The sequence below is a fragment of the Emys orbicularis genome, chromosome 2 (assembly GCF_028017835.1).
Source record: "Emys orbicularis isolate rEmyOrb1 chromosome 2, rEmyOrb1.hap1, whole genome shotgun sequence".
Classification (NCBI taxonomy): Eukaryota; Metazoa; Chordata; order Testudines; family Emydidae; genus Emys; species Emys orbicularis.
In genome coordinates this window covers 220,810,616-220,834,417 of record NC_088684.1, presented here as the reverse complement: position 1 = coordinate 220,834,417, position 23,802 = coordinate 220,810,616, and the positions used below count along the sequence as shown (strand labels likewise).

At 45.5% G+C, this 23,802-nt stretch overlaps 1 protein-coding gene across 1 annotated transcript in view; it reads left to right on the top strand.

The window, feature by feature from the left end:
• The first annotated feature begins 237 nt into the window (after nucleotides 1-237).
• Nucleotides 238-23,802, top strand: part of STT3B (STT3 oligosaccharyltransferase complex catalytic subunit B) — an 87,267-nt gene continuing 63,702 nt past the window's right edge. The window contains exon 1 of the mRNA XM_065400038.1: nucleotides 238-521. Coding sequence (XP_065256110.1) covers nucleotides 238-521 — 284 coding nt within the window. The remainder of the gene's footprint in view (nucleotides 522-23,802) is intronic.

The following is a 23,802-nucleotide window of genomic DNA, read 5'->3' as shown; positions in this document are numbered from 1 at the left end:
CTCCTCCTTGCCCCTCCGCTCGCGCGCGCTGTCCCAGTCGCGCTCTCTGCCTCGCGCCGCACTGGGATGTTGACGGCTGCGTCTGGAGGCAGATCCCGGCTCGGCGAGGCGGCGGCCGGGGGAAGCCAGTGAGGTAGCCACAGCCCCCGCCGTAGCGCTCAGAGAGCGGGCGGACCCTCCCTCCTTCCTCCCGCCCGTGCGCTAGGCGGAGAGACTGCGAGGAGCCCGGGGTACAACATGGCGGAGCACTCGGCCCCCGACCACAGGCACAAACCCGCCAACTCCGCCGGCTCCTTGGCGCTGGGGAATAGCCGGCCCGGGACGGGCAGCGGCTCCTCCGCGGCGGCTGCCGGCGGCCCCCCGGCGGGTGGAGGCGGCCTGTCGGGGGGCCTGTCGCAGCCGGCGGGCTGGCAGTCGCTGCTCTCCTTCACCATCCTTTTCCTGGCCTGGCTGGCCGGCTTCAGCTCGCGGCTCTTCGCCGTCATCCGCTTCGAGAGCATCATCCACGAGTTCGACCCCTGGTGAGTCGCCGCCGCCGCCGCCGCCGCCCTGGGGTAGGGGGTAGTGGGGAGGGCGGGGGTAAGGGGTCGGGGCTGGTCCCTGTGCTGCCCTGGGGCTGGGCGATGAACGCGCCGCCCCCCCGTGTCCCGAGCTCCGGAGGCGGGGCGCTGCCCCCGGTGAACGGCCCAATCCGGCCGGGCACCGGCCCGCGGGTCCGCTCGCCCATTTCGCCAAGTTGAGCTGCGCCTGTTCCTCCCACTGCCGGCGGGTGGGAGCCGCGAGAGGACGTGGTGCGGCTGGGCTAGGAGCAAAGGGGCATCAGGTGTTGGGACACGCGAGGAGAAGGGGGCCGTGGGCCGAGCGAGGAGGCGCAGGCAGGCGTCGGGCTGGGAGGCAGCGTGAGCGGGACCCGAAGGTAGGGCACAGAAGCGGCAATACGCAGCCAATGTGTGTGGGCTTTGCGGAGCATGGTTAATCGGTGTAATCGGAAGAAAGGTGTTAAAATGAAGCAGCCTTATTGCTTTGCCTATCTCCTTCCTGTGTGCCCCCTTTGAGTTGAAATTTGCATGCTGCAGCTAGGAGTGTTGGTACAAAATACAGGTTTTGTGGCAAGGGAGGTATCGGGAAAGTTGTGGCAACAGCAGGCAGGTGGGCTGCAGAGTTACACTGGAGAAATTGAAATCAATATGTGCTTTTTTAAATGAAGATGAACCAAAAAGGAACTAGAATTTCATATGAAGTCCTTCTGTCACATTGTTGTCTCCAGATGTGCAGTAGCACTTCATAGTATTCTTTCGTTGGATTCCTTTTTGACCAGGGCCAGGGAGGGAGGAGGGTAAGGAATGCACCTCAGGAAGTAAATCTTCATAAAAGTGACTGGTGGGATTACAATAAAACGGGTGACACTGATTTACTGCCAGATATTTCAAAGTGCCCAGTTTTTTTTTTTAACCTAAGGTTTCTTACTGTTTCTCAAATATCATTATTTTCTAAAGATTGTTTTCATTTGTATGTAAACTGGATTCTTGTGCGTTGGAGGGAATGGAACCATGTTATGCAAAAGATCAAGAAATGCTGCACTAATTTCTGTTCTAGTCCTTGTGGCTCAGAGGAATACAGCAGGAGTGTGGGGAAATTTTTTGGAGAGTATGGCATTGAAATATTGTATCTTGTGTTAGTTGAGACCATTCTAGGAAGGTGCCCCGTATTTAGATCCTTAAGTAAGATATTTTTGCATTATTCATTTGATTTTCTTTTTTTTTTTTTTTAAACTAGCCAAAATTTTAGGTCTGAGGTCTCTTATGGTTGATCATTTTGAGGGAAGGGCATGCTCTGTTTTGAAATACTGAGTATACATTTTATTGTTTTTATAAAATCTAGAAAAAATGTAATGTTTTACTAAATAGATATTGTACATTTCAATTTGCACACTTAAATATTCAGTTTAGGTGCAACTTTTATTTAGTTTGCAAATTATGGTATTTGAGGGCAGAGGTAGTGTCCAGAGAAGTAAAGAACATGATGAAGGCTTTGTTCTTAAGCATTGTGTTAAATCCTTTTAATGCAAATTCAGTACTGAAAAAGCAAAAGTAAAGGATACTTAGTTCAAGCATTGGCCCATTATAAGAGTGTTTTATTGTGTAAATGTAAATAAGTGAAATTGAAATGCAAATCTAAATATAAATTAGAGATTAAGGGATTTATTAAATTTGGTGCATACTTTAGGAATTGTCGCCTATATAATTTTTTTTTATGCTTTTCTGTTCTAAATGTAGGTAAAGGGATTTACACTTTGAAATAGTTTCCAACTGCAATAGTTTTCGCAGTCAGGAAGTTTTTCCTGGTATAGGGTCTAAATTCTCCCCTAATTTCTTCCCGTTATTCTTTTTTATCAAGGTTCATTCTCCTCAGATGAATGGGAATTGTGCTGTCGTGAGTTAGGTGATGTAGTATCAAATTAAAAAAAAAAAAAAAAAAGGGATAAAACAAAAATTAAATTTCTAGCTCTTATGGCAGCAAAGGTAACATTCTACTTGTAAACAGCATGTTAGATGCAGTCATCTTCCTGACTACAAACAGCTTTGGTCTATCTGCTGCTGCATGTAGCTTTGTCAATCATCTGTAGAATAAAGTTAACAAAACCCAGTGGTTATTCTGCAAGTCTTGGAGCAGCAGTGAAAATGTCAAGAATCATGTCAATGTTATGACGTTACATGCCAGAAGTGTAGCAGTAGGCAGTAGAGCTATTTAGTGGGGAAGAGAACCTAAACTGTGCAAGATCTGGAAGAAAGATGGAGTAGAGGAGACCCTTCTACATTGCAGCTGTCTTAGTGCAAGGAGACAGGAGGAGGAGACAGAGCTGCTCCTCCATTTGAGCAGTTAGATAGGAGTAGAATTGCAAATTTATAATACTCCTACTAGTCAAAGTCCAGTTAGAAAGAATCCATAAGCAGAGTCCAGGAACCACGCCCAGGTAAAAAATCTCAGTACCTGCCTCCTTCCTAGAGTATGTCTACACTGGCAGAGTTACATCGCTGACAGTTACAGCGCCGCTCAGAGAGCGCTGAAGGGAAACCTCTGTTGTGTGTTCACACTGTCAGCTGCCTACGCAACAGCATGTTCACACTTGCGGCACTTGCATCAGTATTCGGAGTGATGCACTCTGAGCAGCTATCCCACAGAGCATCTCTTCCTCATCTGCTGCTAAGAGTTGTGGGAAGGAGGAGGGGGTCGCGGGGCATCCTGGGTTCTGTCCCAATGCCCCGTGATGCATTGCTTCGCATCCCAGCAATCTCTGTGCTTCCATCCGCATTTGGTGCCGTCTTTCAACCGTTTGTGTACTGCGTGCTCTGCCTCTTCGGTGTGCAGGAATGGATCCCGCACTGTCGACCAATATGCTGCTCACTCTCAGTAACATGTCACGAGTAGCAGTGTAGTTTTTCCTTAAACTACAAAGGCAAGAGGAGTGTGACATTGATCTCGCCATGCATAGTAGCTACGACACAAGATTGCTTGTGGCATTCACGCAGGTGCTGACCATAGTGGAGTGCGGCTTTTGAGCTCGGGAAACAAGCGCTCAGTGGTGGGATCACATCGTGATGCATGTCTGGGATGACAAGCAGTGGCTGCAGAACTTTCAGATGAGGAAAGCCACATTCATGGGACTGTGTGATGAGCTCACCCCAGCCCTGCGGCTCAAGGACACGAGAATGAGAGCTAACTTGTCGTTGGAGAAGCATGTGGCGATTGCACTGTGGAAGCTGGCTACTCCAGACTGCTGCCGATTGGTCGCTAACCAGTTCGGAGTGGGAAAGTCGACCGTTGGGTTGACGGAAGTGTGCAGGGCCATTAATCACATTCTGCTCTGAAAGACCGTGACTCTGGGCAATGTGTGTGACGTGGATGGCTTGCATAAATGAGCTTCCCTAACTGCAGAGAGGCGATAGATGGCACGCATATTCCAATTCTGGCACAAGACCACCTAGCCACCGAGTACATTAATTGGAAGGGGTATTTCTCTATGGTTCTCCAGGCGCTTGTGAATTACTGTGGGCGTTTCATGGACATTAATGCAGGCTGGTCCGGAAAGGTGCATGACGCATGCATCTTTCGGAACACTGGCCTGTTCAGGAAGCTGCAAGCAGAGATTTTTTTTTCCCGGACCAGAAGATCACTGTAGGGGAAGTCGAAATGCCCATTGTGATCCTGGGAGACCCTGTCTACTCCTTAACTCCGTGGCTTATGAAGCCATACACGGGGAACCTTGACAGCCGCAAGGAGCGGTTCAACAACAGGCTGAGCAAGTGCAGCATGACTGTTGAGTGTGATTTTGGCCGTTTAAAGGCCCGCTGGCGCTGCCTATATTGGAGGCTGGACCTGGCCGATGACAATATTCCTATGCTTATAGCTGCGTGCTGTACGCTCCATAATATTTGGGAAGGGAAGAGTGAAAGCTTCACTCAGGGCTGGACCACTGAGGCTCAGCGCCTGGAGGCTGAATTTGAACAGCCAGAGACCGAGCTATTAGAGGTGCGCAGCGCAGGGCCATAAGGATCAGGGATGCCTTGAGGCAGCAATTTGAATCTGAAAGCTACTAATATTTGTTGCTATGCTCGGGAGTGCGGTGCTTGTAATGCTCGGAGGTGATCGTGATTGGTGCAGACTATGCACCGTGAAGGTTTAAGAAAATTGCCTGTTGTTTTGCAGGGCTCTGTTTGCTTTCAATTAATGGAATAAAGATTGCTTTCAAACCAAAACAATTCTTTTATTAAAAAATTTCAACAAGAGGAGAGAGACAAACACACACATCAGCACTGTGGGGGATGGGGGAAGGGAGGGTCCAAGGAGGAGGTGGGGTCCTGGGATGGTTAAAGATTTGTGTATGTCCAGGTATCATATGCAGCCTTGTCCTTTGGAGTACAGTGCAGTGGGTACTGTACTTCAGCGGGGCTAAACTGTAGAGGGATGGGTGTTGAGTGCAGTGGGTACTGGAAGTCCGCAGGGCTGGACTGTGATGGGGCAGGAGTGGAAAGCAGTGGGTACAGACTGGAACCAGGAGGTTGATAAGAGTGTGTTGGTGGTGTCTGGGGGTGCATGAGAAAGAGTTTTGCGACAGCGGCTGCAGGGGAGGTGAGGCGAGGTGCGGAGCTGCTCGGTTTGCAGTGCTAGTAGCGCCTGCAGCGTGTCTGCTTGGCGCTCCATAACATTTAAGAGCTGCTTTGTTCTGGTGCGCCGCTTTCTCCTTTCAGTCCCTCTTCTCGCTGTCCCGCCACTCCTTCAATTCTTGTTTTTTCGGCTGTGGAGTGCATTATGACATCATGCAGAAAGTCCTCTTTAGTTCTTCATGGCCGCTTTCTAATTCTGCGCAGCTGTTCAGCCGGCGATGAAAAAGAGGGAGGCTGGGCTCTGAAGGTTATATCTGTAAAGCCAAAATACAACATTTTACAGAAGCAATATTGTTTGTAACACACAGACCACTGATTCAGTGATTTAAAACACAGCCACTCTTCACATACCTGTCACTAACTGGCTGACCCCAGGCAAGGACACAAGCTACAAGACCCCAAAAATGGTGAGTAACCACAGGTGCTGGGGAAATCAGTGTTCCAGGACCGTACTGGGCACATGGCTCTTGGGGAGAGCCAGCACTGTAGGGGGGGGGCTTATAATCATTCCTGTCCCCACATTTTCCACAGGCTGTGTTCATTATGGAAGATATCTCGCTGGGAATCAAGGGAGGGTCTTCTCCAAGACTGCAGCTTCCGCCCTGGCCCTTATGCGGCTCACCTGTGTGCAGCAATGGTCGGTTCCCCCGTGACGACAGAGTGGCGCGGGAAAGTTACCCTTAATGGGGCAAGAAACAAAGCAGCTCTGCTAAAGAACCTGCGGCAGCAGATTGACCAGTATCTCCATGAAAGTTTGTGAAGATCTCTGAGGCAGATTCCTGTGAAGTGAGGGAGTCAATCAACACCCTGTTCTGCCGCTCAGACTAGGCATGTGGTAGTACACGCATCATACAGACACAAGCCTGCTTTCTGCAACCCTCCTGCCCCCAACAACTGGCTTCAGCGATTCCCAAAATCAAAGCCACTTACCAGGGGCCTCCTCTCCTGTTTGCGCTTCACCAAGCTCTGACAGCTGTGAATGACTAGCCTCCTCCAGGGTAGAGAAGAGCTCCTAGCTGCATGCATCTCTGACCTCCGAGTCATCCTCTGCTTCTGGGTCCCCCTCCCCCCCCATCCAAGATTTTCTCCTCCTGCCTCGGTCCACTCTCTATTGGCACGTGAGCCACCGAAGTATCCACAGTGGCCTTCGCAGTGGAGGTGGGGTTTCCACCGAGTATCGCGTCCAGCTCTTCGTAGAACCGGCAGCTTGTGGGCACAGCACCGGTTTGCCTCGCGCACCTTGTGCACTTCCTTCACTTTGACCCTGCACTGCAGTATGTCTTTCTGTCATGCATCTTGAAATCTGTCTGTAGGTATCATAATTCCTACGGCTGGAGCGCAGCTGGGATTGGACATCCTCCTCTCCCCAAATGCGGATGAGGTCCAGCACCTCGGCATTGCTCCAAGCGGGGGATTGCCTGGTGCATGCAGCAGGCATGATCACTTGGAAGGATGCACTGAGACCACTGCATGCGTCACCGAGCAAACAGGAAGGGGACTTTCAAAATTCCCAAGGAATTTCAGGGGTGGTATCAAGCTTGGTTACAATTAGAGCTGTCAAGCGATTAAAAAAATTAATCGTGATTAAGCACACGGTTAAAAAAGTTAATCGCGATTAATTGTTCTGTTAAACAGTAGAATACCATTTATTTAAATATTTTCAGATGTTTTCCACGTTTTTCAAATATATTGATTTCAACTACAACACAGAATACAAAGTGTACAGTGCTCACTTTATATTTATTTTTGATGACAAATATTTGCACTGTAAAAAAACAAAAGAAATAGTATTTTTCAATTCACCTAATACAAGTAGTGTAGTGCAATCTCTTTATCACGAAAGTTGAACTTTCAACTGTAGAATAGTTTTGTACTTCTGTTAAACAAAAAAAATGTCTCCCAAGTAATATTTTAAAACTAATGCTATTTTATAGCTAATGGCTTTATGATCCTCTATAGATGTGTGGTTTTCTTTTAATATTTCAATATTTTTATTTATTTAGATTTAAAATAAGCACCTATCCAAAGCTCCAGGTGCCCTAACAAATTATTAGCAGTACAACAAATGCAGTGAAACCTAGACAGCTGCAATGGCACAGGAGCCAGAGCTGTAAACAGGGGAGTTTGAGTGGGAGTTCTGTTGGAGGAGTTTGGGGAAGACTAAGAGAGGCAGCAGAGGAACAGACAGGCTAGTGAAGGGAGTGTGTGGTATTCTGGCAGTGTTTTGGTGCTCCTTGGGGGTTTGTTTTGCTGTGGGTGGTGGTGGTTTGGTTTGTGTTTCCCGTACTAACAGGATTTAGGTGGGAAGGCTATGACAGATACCGAGGCAGCAGTGGTAGTGACCCAAGCAGTGGAAGATACAATGAAGATGACTGGATGTGGAAGCTGCGGCATCTACATGATCCTGGAAGGGGTACCTGAAAAGAGTTTCGTCTGCATGAAGTGCCGCCTGATAGAGCTGATGGAAGAAAAGATCCGAAGATTGGTGGAAACTCTGGTTGAGTTTAGAAGGGGGTTCGAGCAGATGATGGAGCAAAGACACAAGGAGGCTGAAGGGAAAAATTCAGACTTGCAGATGGAAGCAGGACCAAAGAACTCTGAGGGGAGACTTCTGGGTGAGGAAAATGGACAATGGAAGCATGTGACTAAGAGAACCAGGCAGAGGAAAAGACTGGCTAGTGGAGGAGAAATAGAGCTCAGGAACAGGTTTGTGGAGTTGGAAAATGAAGAAGGGGCATAGCAGGTGGTCGCTGAAGGTGAGAGGGCAAGGAAGAAGAGAAGAGCAGCTAGTCCTGTAGGAAGAGGGGAAGAGTCAATGGAGATAACACCAAATATGAGCCCCAGGAGGATACAGAATGGGTTGCAGAGGATTGCAAGGGAGAATAGGAATCAAGAGGACTTGCAGCCAGAGGGAACAGGGGATAGACTGGAGAATCACACCATCACCAGGAAAAGGCAGGTCTACATGATTGAGGACTCCTTACTGAGAAGAATAGACAGGCATGTAACCAGAGCTGATCCAGAGAACAGAAGGGTGTGCTGTCTGCCGGGTGCTAAGATACGGGATGTGGACCTGAGGTTGAAGAGGATCCTAACAGGAATGGGAAAGAATCCACTGATTGTCTTTCATGTGGGAACAAATGATACGGCTAGATTCTCGCTGGAACGTATCAAGGGAGACTATGCCAGGCTGGGGAAGACGCTTAAGGAAATCGAGGCTCAGGTGATCTTCAGTGGGATTCTGCCTGTTCCTAGAGAAGGGTAACAAAGGTGTGACAAGATTATGATGATCAATAGATGGCGCAGGCAGTGGTGCTATAAGGAGGGCTTTGGGATGTATGGCCACTGGGAGGCATTCGTGGACAGAGGATTGTTCTCTCGGAATGGACTTTACCTGAGTAGGGAGGGAAATAGACTTCTAGGATGGAGGCTGGCCCAACTGATTAAGAGAGCTTTAAACTAGGAATTTGGGGGAGATGGTTGGGAGATGTCCAGATAATCTCAACGCCAGATTTTGACATTGAGAGGGAAGAAAACGAAGTAAGAAAGGATACAGCCATGGGTAGGAGAATGGACATAAGGAGGAAAGGTAGTGTAGATACCAGTCTATAGGTGATACTGGTGGTAGAATGTCTGTGCCTAATCGGGTAAAGAATGTGAGCAAAGCCAAACAGCAAAAATTAAGATGTTTGTAGACCAATGCGAGGAGCCTAGGTAACAAAATGGAGGAACTAGAGTTACTGGTGCAGGAAGTGAAACCAGATATTATAGGGATAACAGAAACATGGTGGAATAGTAGTTATGACTGGAATACAGCTATTGAAGGGTATGTGCTGTTTAAGAAGGACAGAAACAAAGGCAAAGGTGGTGAAGTAGCATTGTATATCAATGATGAGGTAGACTGTAAAGAAATAAGAAGGGATGGAATGGATAAGACAGAGTCTGTCTGGGCAAAAATCACATTGGGGAAGAAAGCTACTAGAGCCTCCCCTAGGATAGTGCTTGGGGTGTGCAATAGACCTCCGGGATCCGATTTGGATATGGAAAGAGACCTCTTTAATGTTTTTAATGAAGTAAATAGTGATGGGAATTGTGTGATTATGGGAGTCTTTAACTTCCCAGATATAGACTGGAGGATAAGTGCTAGTAATAATAATAGGGCTCAGATTTTCCTGGATGTGATAGCTGATGGATTCCTTCACCAAGTAGTTGCTGAACCAACAAGAGGGGATGCCATTTTAGATTTGGTTTTGGTGAGTAGTGAGGACCTCATAGAAGAAATGGTTGTAGGAGACAACCTTAGTTCGAGCAATCATGAGCTAATTCAGTTCAAACTAAATGGAAGGATAAACAAAAATAGATCTGTGACTAGGGTTTTTGATTTCAAAAGGGCTAACTTTAAAGAATTAAGGAAATTAGTTAGGGAAGTGGATTGGACTGAAGAACTTGTGGATCTAAAGGTGGAGGAGGCCTGGAATTACTTCAAGTCAAAGTTGCAGAAACTATCAGAAGCCTGCATCCCAAGAAAGGGGAAAAAATTCATAGGCAGAAGTTGTAGACCAAGCTGGATGAGCAAGCATCTCAGAGAGGTGATTAAGAAAAAACAGAAAGCCTACAAGGAGTGGAAGATGGGAGGGATCAGCAAAGAAAGCTACCTTATTGAGGTCAGAACATGTAGGGATAAAGTGAGAAAGGCCAAAAGCCATGTAGAGTTGGACCTTGCAAAGGGAATTAAAACCAATAGTAAAAGGTTCTATAGCCATATTAATAAGAAAACAAAGAAAGACGTGGGACCGCTAAACACTGAGGATGGGATGGAGTGGAGGTTAAGGATAATCTAGGCATGGCCCAATATCTAAACAAATACTTCGCCTCAGTCTTTAATGAGGCTAAAGAGGAGTTTAGGGATAATGGTAGGATGACAAATGGGAATGAGGATATGGAGGTAGATATTACCACGTCCGAGGTAGAAGCCAAACTCGAACAGCTTAATGGAACTAAATCGGGGGGCCCAAATAATCTTCATCCAAGAATATTAAAGGAACTGGCACATGAAATTGCAAGCCTATTAGCAAGAATTTTTAATGAATCTGTAAACTCAGGGGTTGTACCGCATGACTGGAGAATTGCTAACATAGTTCCTATTTTTAAGAAAGGGAAAAAAAGTGATCCCGGTAACTACAGGCCTGTTAGTTTGACATCTGTAGTATGCAAGGTCTTGGAAAAAATTTTGAAGGAGAAAGTAGTTAAGGACATTGAGCTCAACGGTAATTGGAACAAAATACAACATGGTTTTACAAAAGGTAGATCATGCCAAACCAACTTGATCTCCTTCTTTGAGAAGGTAACAGATCTTTGGCAAACTATAACCAGATTGTCTGAAATCTTCTGTTGTTAGTCTCTGACTCAGGAAGAATTCATTTTGGAAATGTAAGCAAAAATGTTTCTGAGAACAAGGCTAGTGAGGAAAAATAGGTGGTTTGGTCAATCTTAGTACTTTTCTGGTAAGTTCCCCCCCTCCCCCCGTTGTTGTTTGGTTTTATTTTTAATATAGATAGATACTCTAGTGTCTACTGGGTGTGGAATAGGAGCTTGAAATTGGGGGAGATGGGTAATTTTGGGGTTAGATGTTTTTGCTGTCCCATGAAAATATGTCCAGATCTGGTCAAGTTACAATCCTGTAAAAATCACAGTTTTACATATAGAACTGCTGAAGGCTTGTTCCAGAATTTTCTTAAATTCCAGCCACACTGAACATGCTTCCAAGCATCACTGAGGGCTTGTTTACTCTACCCGCCGGATCAGTGGGCAGCAATCGATCCAGTGGGGTCTAGTATAGACGTGATAAATCGACCGCGGAGTGCTCTCCCATCGACTCTGGTACTCCACCAGAACGAGGAGCGCAAGCGGAGTCGACAGGAAAGCGTCAGCTGTCGACTTACCGGAGTGAAAACACCACAGTAGGTAGATCTAAGTACATTGACTTCAGCTACGCTATTCACATAGCTGAAGTTGCATATCTTAGATTGGCCCCGTGCGTTAGTGTAGACAAGCCCTGCGCTTCCTGCACCTTTCTGAAGCAGCCACACAGAACTGAACTTCAGGACATGGATGTGGACAAAATAGATTTGCTTTTTTATTTCACCTCCTGTTAAAATATCCTTTGGCATAGGGAAAGGTGCGCTAGTCAGGGAGTCAGAGGACCATTAATTCTAGTCTCCCCTCTTCTTCTGGCTAATATTAAGAATTCTGTGCACTTCACAGCTCTTATTATTAAGCAAGGCTACATAACTATACCTGGGTACAGAGGAAAGTATTAGTCCTCCATTTTACAGAAAGGATAACTGAGTGTTTGCTCCAGGTCAGTCATAGCAGAGCTGTGAGTAGAATCCAGGACTTTAATATAGGAGACCCAAATCTCTATCCAGTATGCTGCTTCTCGGTCAGTCTGCCAAATCTACATGTTTGGGTATGCTGGCTGAAAACTGGGGTTGCTTCTTCATGTGATATACCGTATATGCTTGTTCATAAGCCAAATTTTTTTAGTAAAAGGAAGCACCGGAGAAGGAGGTCGGCTTATGAACGGGTATTGAGAGGGAGAAGTGGGACACAGCTCCTCCTCCCAACAGAAGAAGCAAGGAGAGGCAGCGCAGCCAGCAGAGACAGAAGGGAGGAGGCGGGGCCAGAGTCTCCACATCTGGCCACGCTGCTCTTTCCCCAGCCTCCAAAGCAGCTGCAGCTCCGGGGCTGGCAGGCTGCAGCCGTGCTGCTCGGCCCCATCCCCCAGAGCAGGCTGCGGCCGCGCTGCCCGGGCGCCGGAGCACGCTGCGGCCGCGCTGCCCGCTCTGGCCCACCGGAGCAGGCTGCGGCCGCGCTGCCCAGCCTGCCAGAGCAGCTCCAGCCAGGTCAGAGACATCCTCCCCTGGCCCTCCCCAGATAAGGTGGGAAGGGATGGGATGGGGAGAGTGTGGGGGTCCCGGGCTGGGGTGGGGTCATGTTGGGGGTGGTCACGGGTTACTCCCCTGACTCCCAGCTTCTCCCCCCCCGCCCCCCAAATTTCCCCACCAGTTGCTGTCCCGGCCCGTCAGGGTAAGCAGCTGGCGTGCCGGGACACTTTGTTTACTTAGGTTTACCTCCGTGCCTGCGGACGCTCAAGGTAAACAAACCATCTCGGACCACCAGCGGCTTATCCCGATGGCCCGGGAGCCAAAGTTTCCTGACCCCTGAATTATAGTTATGAACAGGTTATAAAAATTTTCGATTTTTACTTATCCATCCTGGGGGGGGGTCGGCTTATAAATGAACCGCCTTATGATTGAGTATATACAGTAATGTTCCCCTATAGTGATTGGTCCGTGTAAGATAAAGCTTTCTGTTGTTGTCAGCTAATGGAATTACTCCTTTAGCTCAAGTGATAGAGTTTTATGTTGCACCGCTGAAGCTCCTGGGCTCGTACACAGCTGACAGCCCAGGCAGGGATTGTTGTACATGCTAACGTTTATTTTATTTATTTATTTTCACTTAAAAAAAAAAAAAGAGGAAAGTATACCACCCCATGCTTCCTTTCTCTTAGTGCTATTCTCTGCTTTGTTAGCTATATACCTTCCACCTTCTGTAATACATGAGGCAGGGGCTATGTGAACAGCAGCCTTATTTACTATATCCCTGTTTCATGCATTGGGCCAGCTAAGCCAGTGGTTCTCAAACTTTTGTACTGGTGACCCCTTTCATGTAGCAAGCCTCTGAGTGTGACCCCTCCCTCCCCCCCATAAGATAAAAACACTTTTTAATATATTTAACACCATTATAAATGCTGAAGGCAAAGCTGGGTTTGGGGTGGAGGCTGACAGCTCGTGACCCCCCATGTAATAGCCTCATGACCCCCTGAGGGGTCCCGACTCCCAGGTTGAGAACACCTGATTTAAGCTGTATGATAAATGGGGAAGGGGTCTTGTGGAAAAAATACTATGATGATTATGTAATTATATTGTACAGGCAACGTTAATTCTGGCATTTCTTAAATTTTGAGTGGTTGACTTGCAACCTTTACATACTTTTAATGTAGGCACACAATAAACAGTAAATAACTGTTGCTTTACATTGCAAGAAGTATGTTTTTGTGTGGGCATGGGTTTATGAAGGCTTTTCAAATTCTGATCTTCCCTTCCCAGTGATTGGCAGACAGTGGGGAAAACCAGATGTTGAGAAGGGTATTTCTTCAAGAATGCATATGACTGACTAGGGAAGCTCCACAATAGATGGAATGTCTATATAGCTTTACCAACCAGTTGGAAAAATAACATTTCATGTTTCCTGACCTGAAGGGTGTTGAATTGAAATATTTAGGACAAATGGTCAATAATACCTCTCTTGATACAGTTACAGTTACCTTTACTCTTTCAGGTTTCTTTCTTTAGTCTTACTGTATGGCTTGAACTTGCTTTCTTTATGTCAAATCTGTCCTAAAATGTAATATTACAACATACAATTCAATGCATACTGGAATTTATTTTTAAATAATTTTGGAAAAAATATCTTAAAAGAATGTTTTATCTTGACAGTATAGTTATGTTTATAAAAGATATTTACAATTCTCATATATTTAAGGAATTTTAAAGTACTTAATTTTTTTAATCAACATTGGACTATCTTCATATTATAGCTATTTTTTTCCCCATTCAGAAAGTGAAATGGGTGAAAAGAAATTGTATCTGTAGTTTTATGTTTGTTTTTTGGGGGGGGAGGAGGAGGGTTGGTATTGGGGGGGGGGGCTGGTCAGGATTGGAAGCTAATGGGTGGATATCTGGTCTGCTAAAGTGTGGAACAACAAGTGTCAAAACTAATGCAGTTCATGAACTGTTCAAAAAGTTTTATTAATCATCTTAGGGTACTTTGACTACTGTATGTTATGCAAGTGACTAGCACGATTTATCTGTGTCTAATGTTTGAAGTAATATTTGAAAAGATGCTACATATGTTTCATGATCCATTTTACCTTGTAATAGTTTTTATTCTTTCAGTTGCCACGGTGAAAATTAAGTTTGACAGTAAAGAAATTCCATTAAACATTTGCACTGTAGCATCTTAATTTGTGATGACTGTTGGGGTCAGTCTCATTTTACTTTTGGTCATCTTATTCTGAGAACTTTTGTGATAATCTCACTTTTCTGCTCTAGCTAAACCTCTTCAGTGGCTGACAGTGTTCTTTTGGTTTTGAGTTGGTTGTCCAATTTGAAAGCAATAAAACTGAGTTTTCATTGTTGTTTTTTTGTAAAGAAGGCTGAGCTCTAGCTGTTGCTCAGAGGACTCTCTGTAACATTCCTTTTGATGGAAAGCCATATACCAACAGCTTTAGCCCTGTTCCAGCACCTTTGCTGTGTCTACATTAGGATGTCCTTTTTAGAACGCTTCCATGACATGCCAGTGCCGCTGTGCTTCAACATAGTATTGTTCTCCATGCTCAGAGTGTCTCAGCTCAGTAGCACTTGCACCATGTTCTTGGGATCAGAAGACTGTTTGTGTCAGCTTGCACTTTTCAGTGCACATCCATCTGCTGTTTTTTTCAAGGATGTCTTGGATAGAGAAAGAGGTCCTGCACATCAGCTTTAAACACGTTAGTTCAGCAAAACTTTGTATAGGGTGCGTGGCCGTATTGTCTTCTGCCTTACATTTTACTGTGATGTGCCAGTGGTGCCTGTACACGTCACCCATGCACTGAAAAAAAATGTGGGCATAGCCTTCAAGCCCAACAAGGAAACTCCTATATGAGACCATGCCCAGAATGCTTTGAAGAGTAAACTTGTAATGCTGAAACCTGTAATGGGCCTTATTGTTAGGTTCCCCCACCCCCATTAAACCAAGTGGGTCTGCTTTCCTATTGGATGCCCCCCACCACCATTGGAGCTGAGAGCTCTGCCAGGTTTTGGCTGTTTGAAGTTGGTGGTACTGAACTCCAGCGTATCACATGAGGTGAAAGCCTCTGTACAAGAGACCAAGGCAGCAGGCACCAGGAGAAGGCACCTGACTTCAAGCAACTATGTACTGAGGCCTCCTGATTCCCCATCTTATACTGCAGTGCTCAATGAAGAGAGAACAGTGATTTTTGGTTACCACTACGTCTTGTGGTCATCTGGGGGTCATCTGCAAGACTGTCACAAAATCTTCAGTACTGGCTTCCAGACAGCCCTCTTGCCGTGGATCACCCCACCTCCAAAAAAGGAGATGCTGCAGGAAATGCTATTGAGTCTCTCCTGTCAAAGAGAGCTATTAAGCTTTTGTCACTGGCCAAAAAGGTAATTGGTATCCGGAGTGAATGGTGGCCTAAGCAGAGCTGTTCCGCGGTCTTTATCTAACTAGAACTCCTTAGCTCATCTTTCTGGGGTGTTGTATTTCTAGCTAACTTCCAAAATATGAGAATATTCAGAGGCTACCTTCAAGCAGAATTTACTTATCAATAACTGTAGTTTGTTCAGATGTTGTCTCAGCCTATTCATACTACCTAACCAATTTCCCCCTCTTCCTCAGAGTTCTGCTCTATTGAAATCTGACCATGAAAGGAAGGTACAGGCAGTTGGTGGCCACAGGCCTATTATATAACATTGGCCTTGAATGATTAAGGTTTTTAAAAGGGCACTCATGTGGCATCTAACAAGTACTGCTCATTGATAATTTTCTGAAGTCTGCAGGTGCATCCCAAAAGTGTAAATATGAAGTGGCAATACTGAAGTTAATGATGAATAAACTTTTTTTTCCCCTCCAAATTGTGCTGAGGTCCATTATTTACCAGTTCATATTTTAGTTGTTCCTTGAAAATTATTTAACACTTTATTTTATTTTATTTTTTTACAGGTGGACTGGTATGTGAATATTTATGTACTGCACACCATCAAGTGTTCAGTTACCATAGTTCAGAAACAGGAATCTGTGTTTAACTTGCTTTAATTATTTGTCACTTGTCTTCAAGTGGAATATCTTCCATCTTTAGTTGAAAGCTTGCTAATGAAAAATTTAAAAAAAAATCGGGTCTGCAATATAGCTCATGAGATGTATTCTTTCATAGATAAAACCTTGTGAATTGGCTGAGTACAGCATTTCATCTAATGAAAGTTATTTTGTGAGGATAAAGAAATTAAGTGTTTTTTAAAAATTGGATGGTATTTGATGAACGATTTGTGATATGTAACTCCTACAAGCAGGAGGTGGGCAGAAATCTGATAAAGGATAGGTTTTTTGTAAGTACCAGCCAAGAAAACTCAATCTCGGTGTTCTTAAAGTTAAGTAGCAGCCTTTCTGGATTGGGCCTTATCACCAGTAATAAATATCTAGTCCAAATTCTGCCTTCATTATCATCAGTTCAAGAGACTCAACTGTCACTGGGACCCATGGTACCACCTCCAGTGCCTTCACCTGCACACCGAACAGCTCCACGGATGTGGCCATCAGGATACCAGTTAGGCTGGTATCATCTAGGGAAGAACCACAGTTGATTTACCTGGCTTTCCTTTCTTCGGAGTCTGAATCTTCTTCACCGCTACTGACTGATATGGCACTGCCTTGGTCTCAAGAAGAAGCTTCTTCCTCATCAAACTCTGAAGTGGGATCCTAAGTGGGATCCCAACCTAGCCAGTCCCATCAGGAAGGGATATGTTACCTTCCCCCAGTTTCCGCCTCAGTACCAGCACAAACTTTATAGGATGGAGCCTTGGGCTTTGCATAGTTGGGGATCAGTGCCATACCAGTGGCCCTTTTGGAACCCAGGGGGCTTCCTCCCCCAATCCAGAGCATCCCCACAGCAACCTCAGCTGGTTGCAGCTACTGGCTGCCAGGAACTTCATCTCCATAAAAACCAAAGCGTCGGTGCTGAGCCCAGTACCAAGCCAACTCAGGATCCTTCTTGTGAACAGCTGCATGAGAAGCAAGAACTGGACTAGCCCCTGATGCCATTAGCATCCTCTTCCTCGTCCCTGAATGAGGCAATTGTAGCAGAGCCTATTTCTCCACCTTCAGATGATTTTAAGACTTAAGATTTTAAGTTGTTGAGAAGGATGGCTATGGCCCTAAATATCTCCCTTCCCCCCCCCCCCCCCCCCCGAGGAGGTCCAGGAAAAATCCCATGAGTTGGTGGACACTCTGACCTCTGTGACACCAGCTAGAATAGTTATACTGACAAAAGAGGCTATTGTAGAGCCTACCAAGGTCCTTTGGCAGACCCCAGCTTCCCTGTCTCTGACTTCAAAAGGAGAGGAGAAATGGTACTATGTCCCCCCCCAGGGGTTCAAACACCTATGTAACCATCCTCCTCTAGGCTCCCTTGTAGTGGCAGCAGCCAGTGAAAAAGAAAGATGGGCATCAGGCCTCAACCCCTCAAAATAAAGAAGACCAGAAGCTAGACTTATTTGAGAGGAAACTTTATTCTACAGGTGGATTGCAGATTCATATTGCAAAAGGTAAGTAACTGTTTCTTTCTGAAATGCAAACGGAGGTCCATTTTCTGTAATAATCTCTGGAATTCCATGTTGGGCAAACCGACGTTTACAGCATTCAGTGACACAGGCTGCTGTTTTGTGCAAGAAATGTTGCCCAATAATTGGGGTAAGAAATTAACCATCCCATTTAGAATAGAAAATCAAATATAAAAGTCCATACCTAGCTTGCTTCCCGGTTGATCAGATATTTCATGCATCATGAGTTGGTTCCTTTTGTTGATTGGCTAGAAACTCATTGCAAATATTGTACTCGCAGAGTTTATGCCCTCACTGCTCACTTTTGGCCAATGCAGGATGCCCTCAGGCCTCATGTAGACACACTTCAGCACCAATGTGGACTGACTGGGTATGGGTTAGCATTTCAGAATGCATGTCTTCAGGTATTATGACCCTACTGCCTTTTATTACTCCTAGGGGCATTCTGCACCAAAAAAATTAAAAATTCTGCACACATTTTAAAATTCTGCAAATGTTATTTGTCAAAATAACACTACATAATAATGCCAGTTTCAATTATTTTGGTAATTTATTTCAGAATACCTATCAGCAAGTATGTCTGTAACAATACAGAGACACACAAAATTTCCCCCAGGAGTAGAGAGTTAAAGAAACTCCTATGACAACCCGGTTCCTGAGTCTCTGCCCCCTTTACCCCCCCCCCCCAGGCCAGCTGGGGGGCCAGACACTTCCCCCCCTCCCCCGAGCCCAGCCATGGGCCCCCTAGCCAATCCACCCAAACCCCTTTCCCCCCCGGACTCCAGCCATGGACCCCCTTGCCCAGATACCCGCATCTCCTCCCCCCCCCATTGCCCAGATACCTGCACCCCTGTGCAGAGCCCAGCTGTAGCCCCCCCCGACACCCGCTGTCTCTCCCCTCCCCCCCCCCCCCCCCCGAGCCCAGGGATCCAGAGGGAGAAACAGCCTGATGCTTGGTACCAGGCTTGCATGGAGTTTCCTGCACACCGCCCTCTCCTTCCCTCAGGGCATGCTGGGAACTGCAGCTGCCAGGAACCCTCTAGCTCCCTCTCCCTCCACCCAGCAGTGTCTTCTATGTGCGAGCTGGGCTCTGTCAGGTCCAGTGGCAGCTAGCAGCACTGCAGCCTGTTACTATGGGGGAAAGGAAATTCTGCATGCATGTTAATTTCTGCAAAATTCTGCATTGCGCAGTGGTGCAGAATTCCCCCAGGAGTATACATTCTGCTCTGTCTGAGGGGATAGAGCCTGGTCCACTCCTACCTCCTCAGAAACACCCCAAAGCGCTGCCTCTCCATGCTGAGTGTGCCGCAATAACGAGCAAGAGGGACAGTGTCTCTTTCTCACATGCATGACTGAACACACACACACACCCCACGGTGAGTTACATTTCAACTGGCTGTTCCGGGCGCCTGAACCAACCTGGCTGCGCTGCCAGGGAGGGGTACATGACCGCTGTTATGGCTTCCCTTTGCTTCTCTATCAGAAGTCATTTTTCTGTGAGGAAGCAAAGAAATCTGTGGGGGACATTAATTCTGTGCACATGCAGTGATGCAGAATTCCCCCAAGAGTACTTTTATAGACAGCACCGCTTCTTAATGAAAATTCTTCTTTATATGTCTGTCACAGGCTGGCTAGCCCTTTAAGGGGAGTTGGGTTCAGCCTTATCTTTGATGGATCAGCTACCCCTCAGCTGTAGGAGAGAGGGTTTTCTTCTGTGACTTCTCCAAAAGGGAGAGGTCAGTAGGGAAGGAGATTCCTGTGGCAGGCCTGGGAAAAGGCCAGTCACCCTCCCTCAGGCAGACAACTGAGAGAAAGACAGACTGGGAATACGGACCCAGCCTGGGGAGAACCAGTCTGAGAAGGACTTCAGGAAACATGAAATGTGTGCATAGAGCACTCCTGAGGGAATTCTGCTCCACAGAAAACACATTCTGCGGAAGAAGTGCTGCAGTTCTGCCTTTCTCCCACCAGAGGCCGCTGTGGCACCAGAACAGCTTGCTGACTGGCATTAACAGCTGGCAGCCGGCTGCTTTCGTCACAGCAGCCTCTTGTGGAGCCAGGTTTGGAGGCAGAATGGGCCAAGTGGGGCTGCTGGGGTGGGAGTCACAGACGGGGGTTCAAAGGGCTAGTGGGTGGGACAGACTGGAGCACGGGCTCAGGAGCTAGTGGGTAATAGCATTGAGCCAAGGGCTGAGTGGGAGGGGGGCTCCAGGGGCACATGGGGATGGACAGTAGGAGGGGCTGCAGGGACACACAGGGACAGGGGCATATGTGCCTGGCTGAATGGAAGAGGTTTAGGGCCTGTATGGGGGAGGCTTCCCAACTGCCTAACCATCCTCCCTCCCCCTCCCCAGAAACTGTTCCATACTTTTCACCCACACCCAACAACACTTCAGATTCACTCTCAGGCTCCTTCCCTCTCCCTCAGCTCCTCCATTACCCCTGGCTCCCCCAAGCCTTTGCACCATTTCTGAGGGATGCGGGAAATACGTTTCTGTATTGTAGTTTAAATGAATTATTACTCTCAGTTCTGTATTAGTATGCCTAGTAAGGAATCTATTTATCAAAAAAAAAACAACAACCCCAAAGCCTGAATCTTTCTATTTGTCTATATTGTTACAGGCATACTTGCTGACAGGTATTTTGAAATAAATTACCAAAATAATTGAAATCAGTGTGATTATATTGTGTTCCTTTGACAAATAAAATAAGCAGAATTTTAAAATATTGTATGCAGAATTTTTAGTGTGTTGGCGCAGAATTCCCCCAGGAGTAAGAGACAGAGAGCCTCTTTTTTCAGCCTGTGGCCTCAGTCCCATTGAGAACAATAGAAAATGTTAGTTATTTTGAAAGAGGGATTTTTTTATCTAATCTCTGCATTTCCCTTACTCACTCTTGTCCCACAAATTTAAACATTGGCCTCCTCCAGTGCAGGGCAGCTAACTTGACTTAGTACCAAGTAAATAAGGTTAGCATCTCTGCTAGCTATTCTGATATGTCCTGCAGGACTGAAGAAGAGGGGGGGATGATTAACAAGGTAAATTTACTAACAACGTGAAGAGCTGATCTGAGTTCCTTCTTCTTCCATTCTGCTGCTCTCCCTTTCTGCCCTCTTTCTTCTTAAAGATAATTCAAAAGCAGAAACCCTATAGTAGGTGGAGTCAGGTTTTATATGTTCTGTTCTTTGCCTTCTTTCTTCCTGGTCACTGGTGGCATAATGTTAGTGTGCTGATTATTCCAGCAGTGTTGGAGTTGAGGAGGGAATTCAACAAACTTTTTCACAAGTGAATAAATTTCCTATGTCAAATGTTACTGTCACTTTGACTATGCCTTCCATCCTTTTCTACAAAAGCAAAATTTATTTTAGTTGAAAGTGGTGCACTTAGTCATTTTGATGGTGGTACTTAAGTGTTCCCAGTGTGTTTATTAAAAAGGTTATATTAAAAATATTTTAAATAGGTGTCACCATCTTTTAAAAAAATTGTAGGTCTGTGAGGACTCTTCTGAGTAACAGCTGGCAATAAGAAATTTCTAGCAGATTGTTGGCCTTCAGGCCCGGAATCAGAATGACTTTATATGTTAGAGGCAAAACTAATCTTTGAATCAATGACTAATAACTGTCAGAACTCTCTTGGAAAGACTGCAGTGACATAATGTTTATAGCTCAAGAAAGACTGATACTTTTCCTCAAAGTAGTAATTTTTTAGATGAAAATCCAAAGGCTTACAAAAAAAATCCTTTATCAGATTTTCAATAGCATTAGTAATTAAAAAGAAAATCAGAATCAAGATAAGAAATATTTAGAAATGTGACAGAAGCTTTCCCCTTAATCTTTTATTCTTTGCTTCTTTACTCCTTACACTTAAAAACAAAACAAAAAATCATTGATTTCAGAGGTTTATTTTTATTAGGTTTCAGTTTTCGAAAGTTATAGTCCCATGTGTAAAGAGTGAAGTGTTAGGTTACGTGTCTTCTCATTTGTGCTTTACTGTTCATTTTTTAAATTCATAATGTAAAGTCAGGTTTTCAGTGGATTGAATGGTAAAAGCTAGTTTGAATTTTAATGGTTTATAAAGTCATAAATATATTTTTAAATTTGTAAAAATGTGGATATATAGATGTATATCCTCTTCTTATAACCAGAAATTATACAGAAATTAGTTCTGAAAGTGGTTTGTACGTGTGTTGGAAGATGCTTGTATGATTGTAAATGGATAATCCTATCCATTTTGTGCTTTTTGTTTTTAGGGAATTTAGGCTAAGCTGTCTTGACTCTCAACAGGCAGATATGTAGCGATCTTTATTTTTTTTAAAATGTTCCTATCTAATGCTCATACACATGTACAATACAAAGTACAAATTGACTCAGTGGTAACACAAGAGACTTAGTCCCCAGCGCAAGCCCCTCTCACCTACCCTCTAATCAATTTCAAATCTGATCACCCAACCCAGTAAAGAAAAAAATGCCTAGCAATATGGATCATTCCAGAGTTAAGGATTTTTGAGAATGTGCTGCCCTCCTACAACAACCATACACAGCTAGAGAATTTAAGATTGTTTCCCAGGTGATCTCAACTGCAGAATTAAAACATGAGAAAGAGAGTATAACGTATACAAGACCTAAATCATAAGCTTTATAGATAAATCATAGTGTTTGTGTACTTCATCTAGGAAAAAGGTGAAAGCCTGGACTGCATACTCTGGAGAATAAGATTCCAGCAAGAAGTATGACTTAGGCCTGGGCTACACTAGTGGGGGGGTTCAAACTAAGATACGCAACTTCAGCTACGCTATTTGCGTAGCTGAAGTTAAGTATCTTAGTTCAACTAACCTGGCCATCCTCACGGCGGCGAGTCGACCGCCGCGGCTCCCCTGTCGATTCCGCTTACTCCTCCTGCCGAGGTGGAATACAGGCGTTGATTCGGGGATCGATTTATCGCATCTAGACGAGACGCGATAAATTGATCCCTGATACATCGAACACTACCCACCGATACAGCGGGTAGTATAGACCTACCCTAAGTAACTAGGCAATCACATTCTTAAACCTGTTAAGGCTGAAGATCCAGATAGCTGGAGATTGTATGGAAATGTGATGCCTAGTTGAATATGAATTACCTTCTTTTTCTCTTTATTTTTGATCAGATATTTATTTCTACTCCTTCCATCTCAGTTCAGTATCAGTTGCTCTGCTACACTTCTACATTTAGGTGTCTCAAGTTCTTGTGAAAATGAAGCATAAATAGAAATACAAGTTAGTCACTGATAGTCATATGGAATCTTTTGTATCATAAACTTCAGCAAACACTAACAGAGTGGGGGGAGAGCAAGGTGCCCAGATATAATGTGGGGCAGGGAGGAAAGGAATCTGAAGAGGGCTCAGCTAAACCAAGGAAAACAGAATGTTAGCTTCATTAATAATGTTACAGAACCCACCTGTGTTCCCAGCAGGCGGAGACCTGAGCCTCTTGGTTGTTTCAGAATGAGACACTGTCTGGGTGGCAGTTTCAGACCCACCAGCCTAGCTCCCTGAAAACTGGGTTTATACAGAGGCCATCTCCTGGCTTTACTCTGCCATTGCTTCTGGCCCTGGTTGTGCTGCTCCTGTCACCATAGCTGCAGCTCCCACTGTGAAAGTTGCTCTTGGATGAACTGAGGAAAATTAAAACACTCTATTTCAAGTGTGCTTCCATTGTTCTTCAAGTGATTGCAGATGTCCATTGCATTAGGGGTGTGTGCATCCTGTGCATTGATCTCAGAAGGTTTTCCCTAGCAGGACCCAGAGGGTAACCACACCAGCTCCCTGTTACTCCAAATCAAGGGTATAAAGGGTGGAGATGTTCACTCCCCTTCAGTTCCATCTTACCATTGGTGGTCACAGTGTGCTGTCATTTTTTCCGCTGTGAATGTGCAGTCAGTGTGTTTTTGTTAGTGGTACTTGGTGCACCTAGTGCTGGTGGAACCCACGTCTAGGTCCTTAGGCTTCAGACTTTACTTTGAGTGGTGCAAATTCTTGCCTGAAATGCTTGAGCGAGGGTCACATTAGAGATAGGTATCTGTTTTTCCTACACAGCTGGATCAATGCCAGTGGAAGCACAAGCAGCAGAGGAGGAGACCTCCCCCTCCCACCTCTGCTACCTCCTCATCCACACATTCCCACACCTCTAAACAGCCCA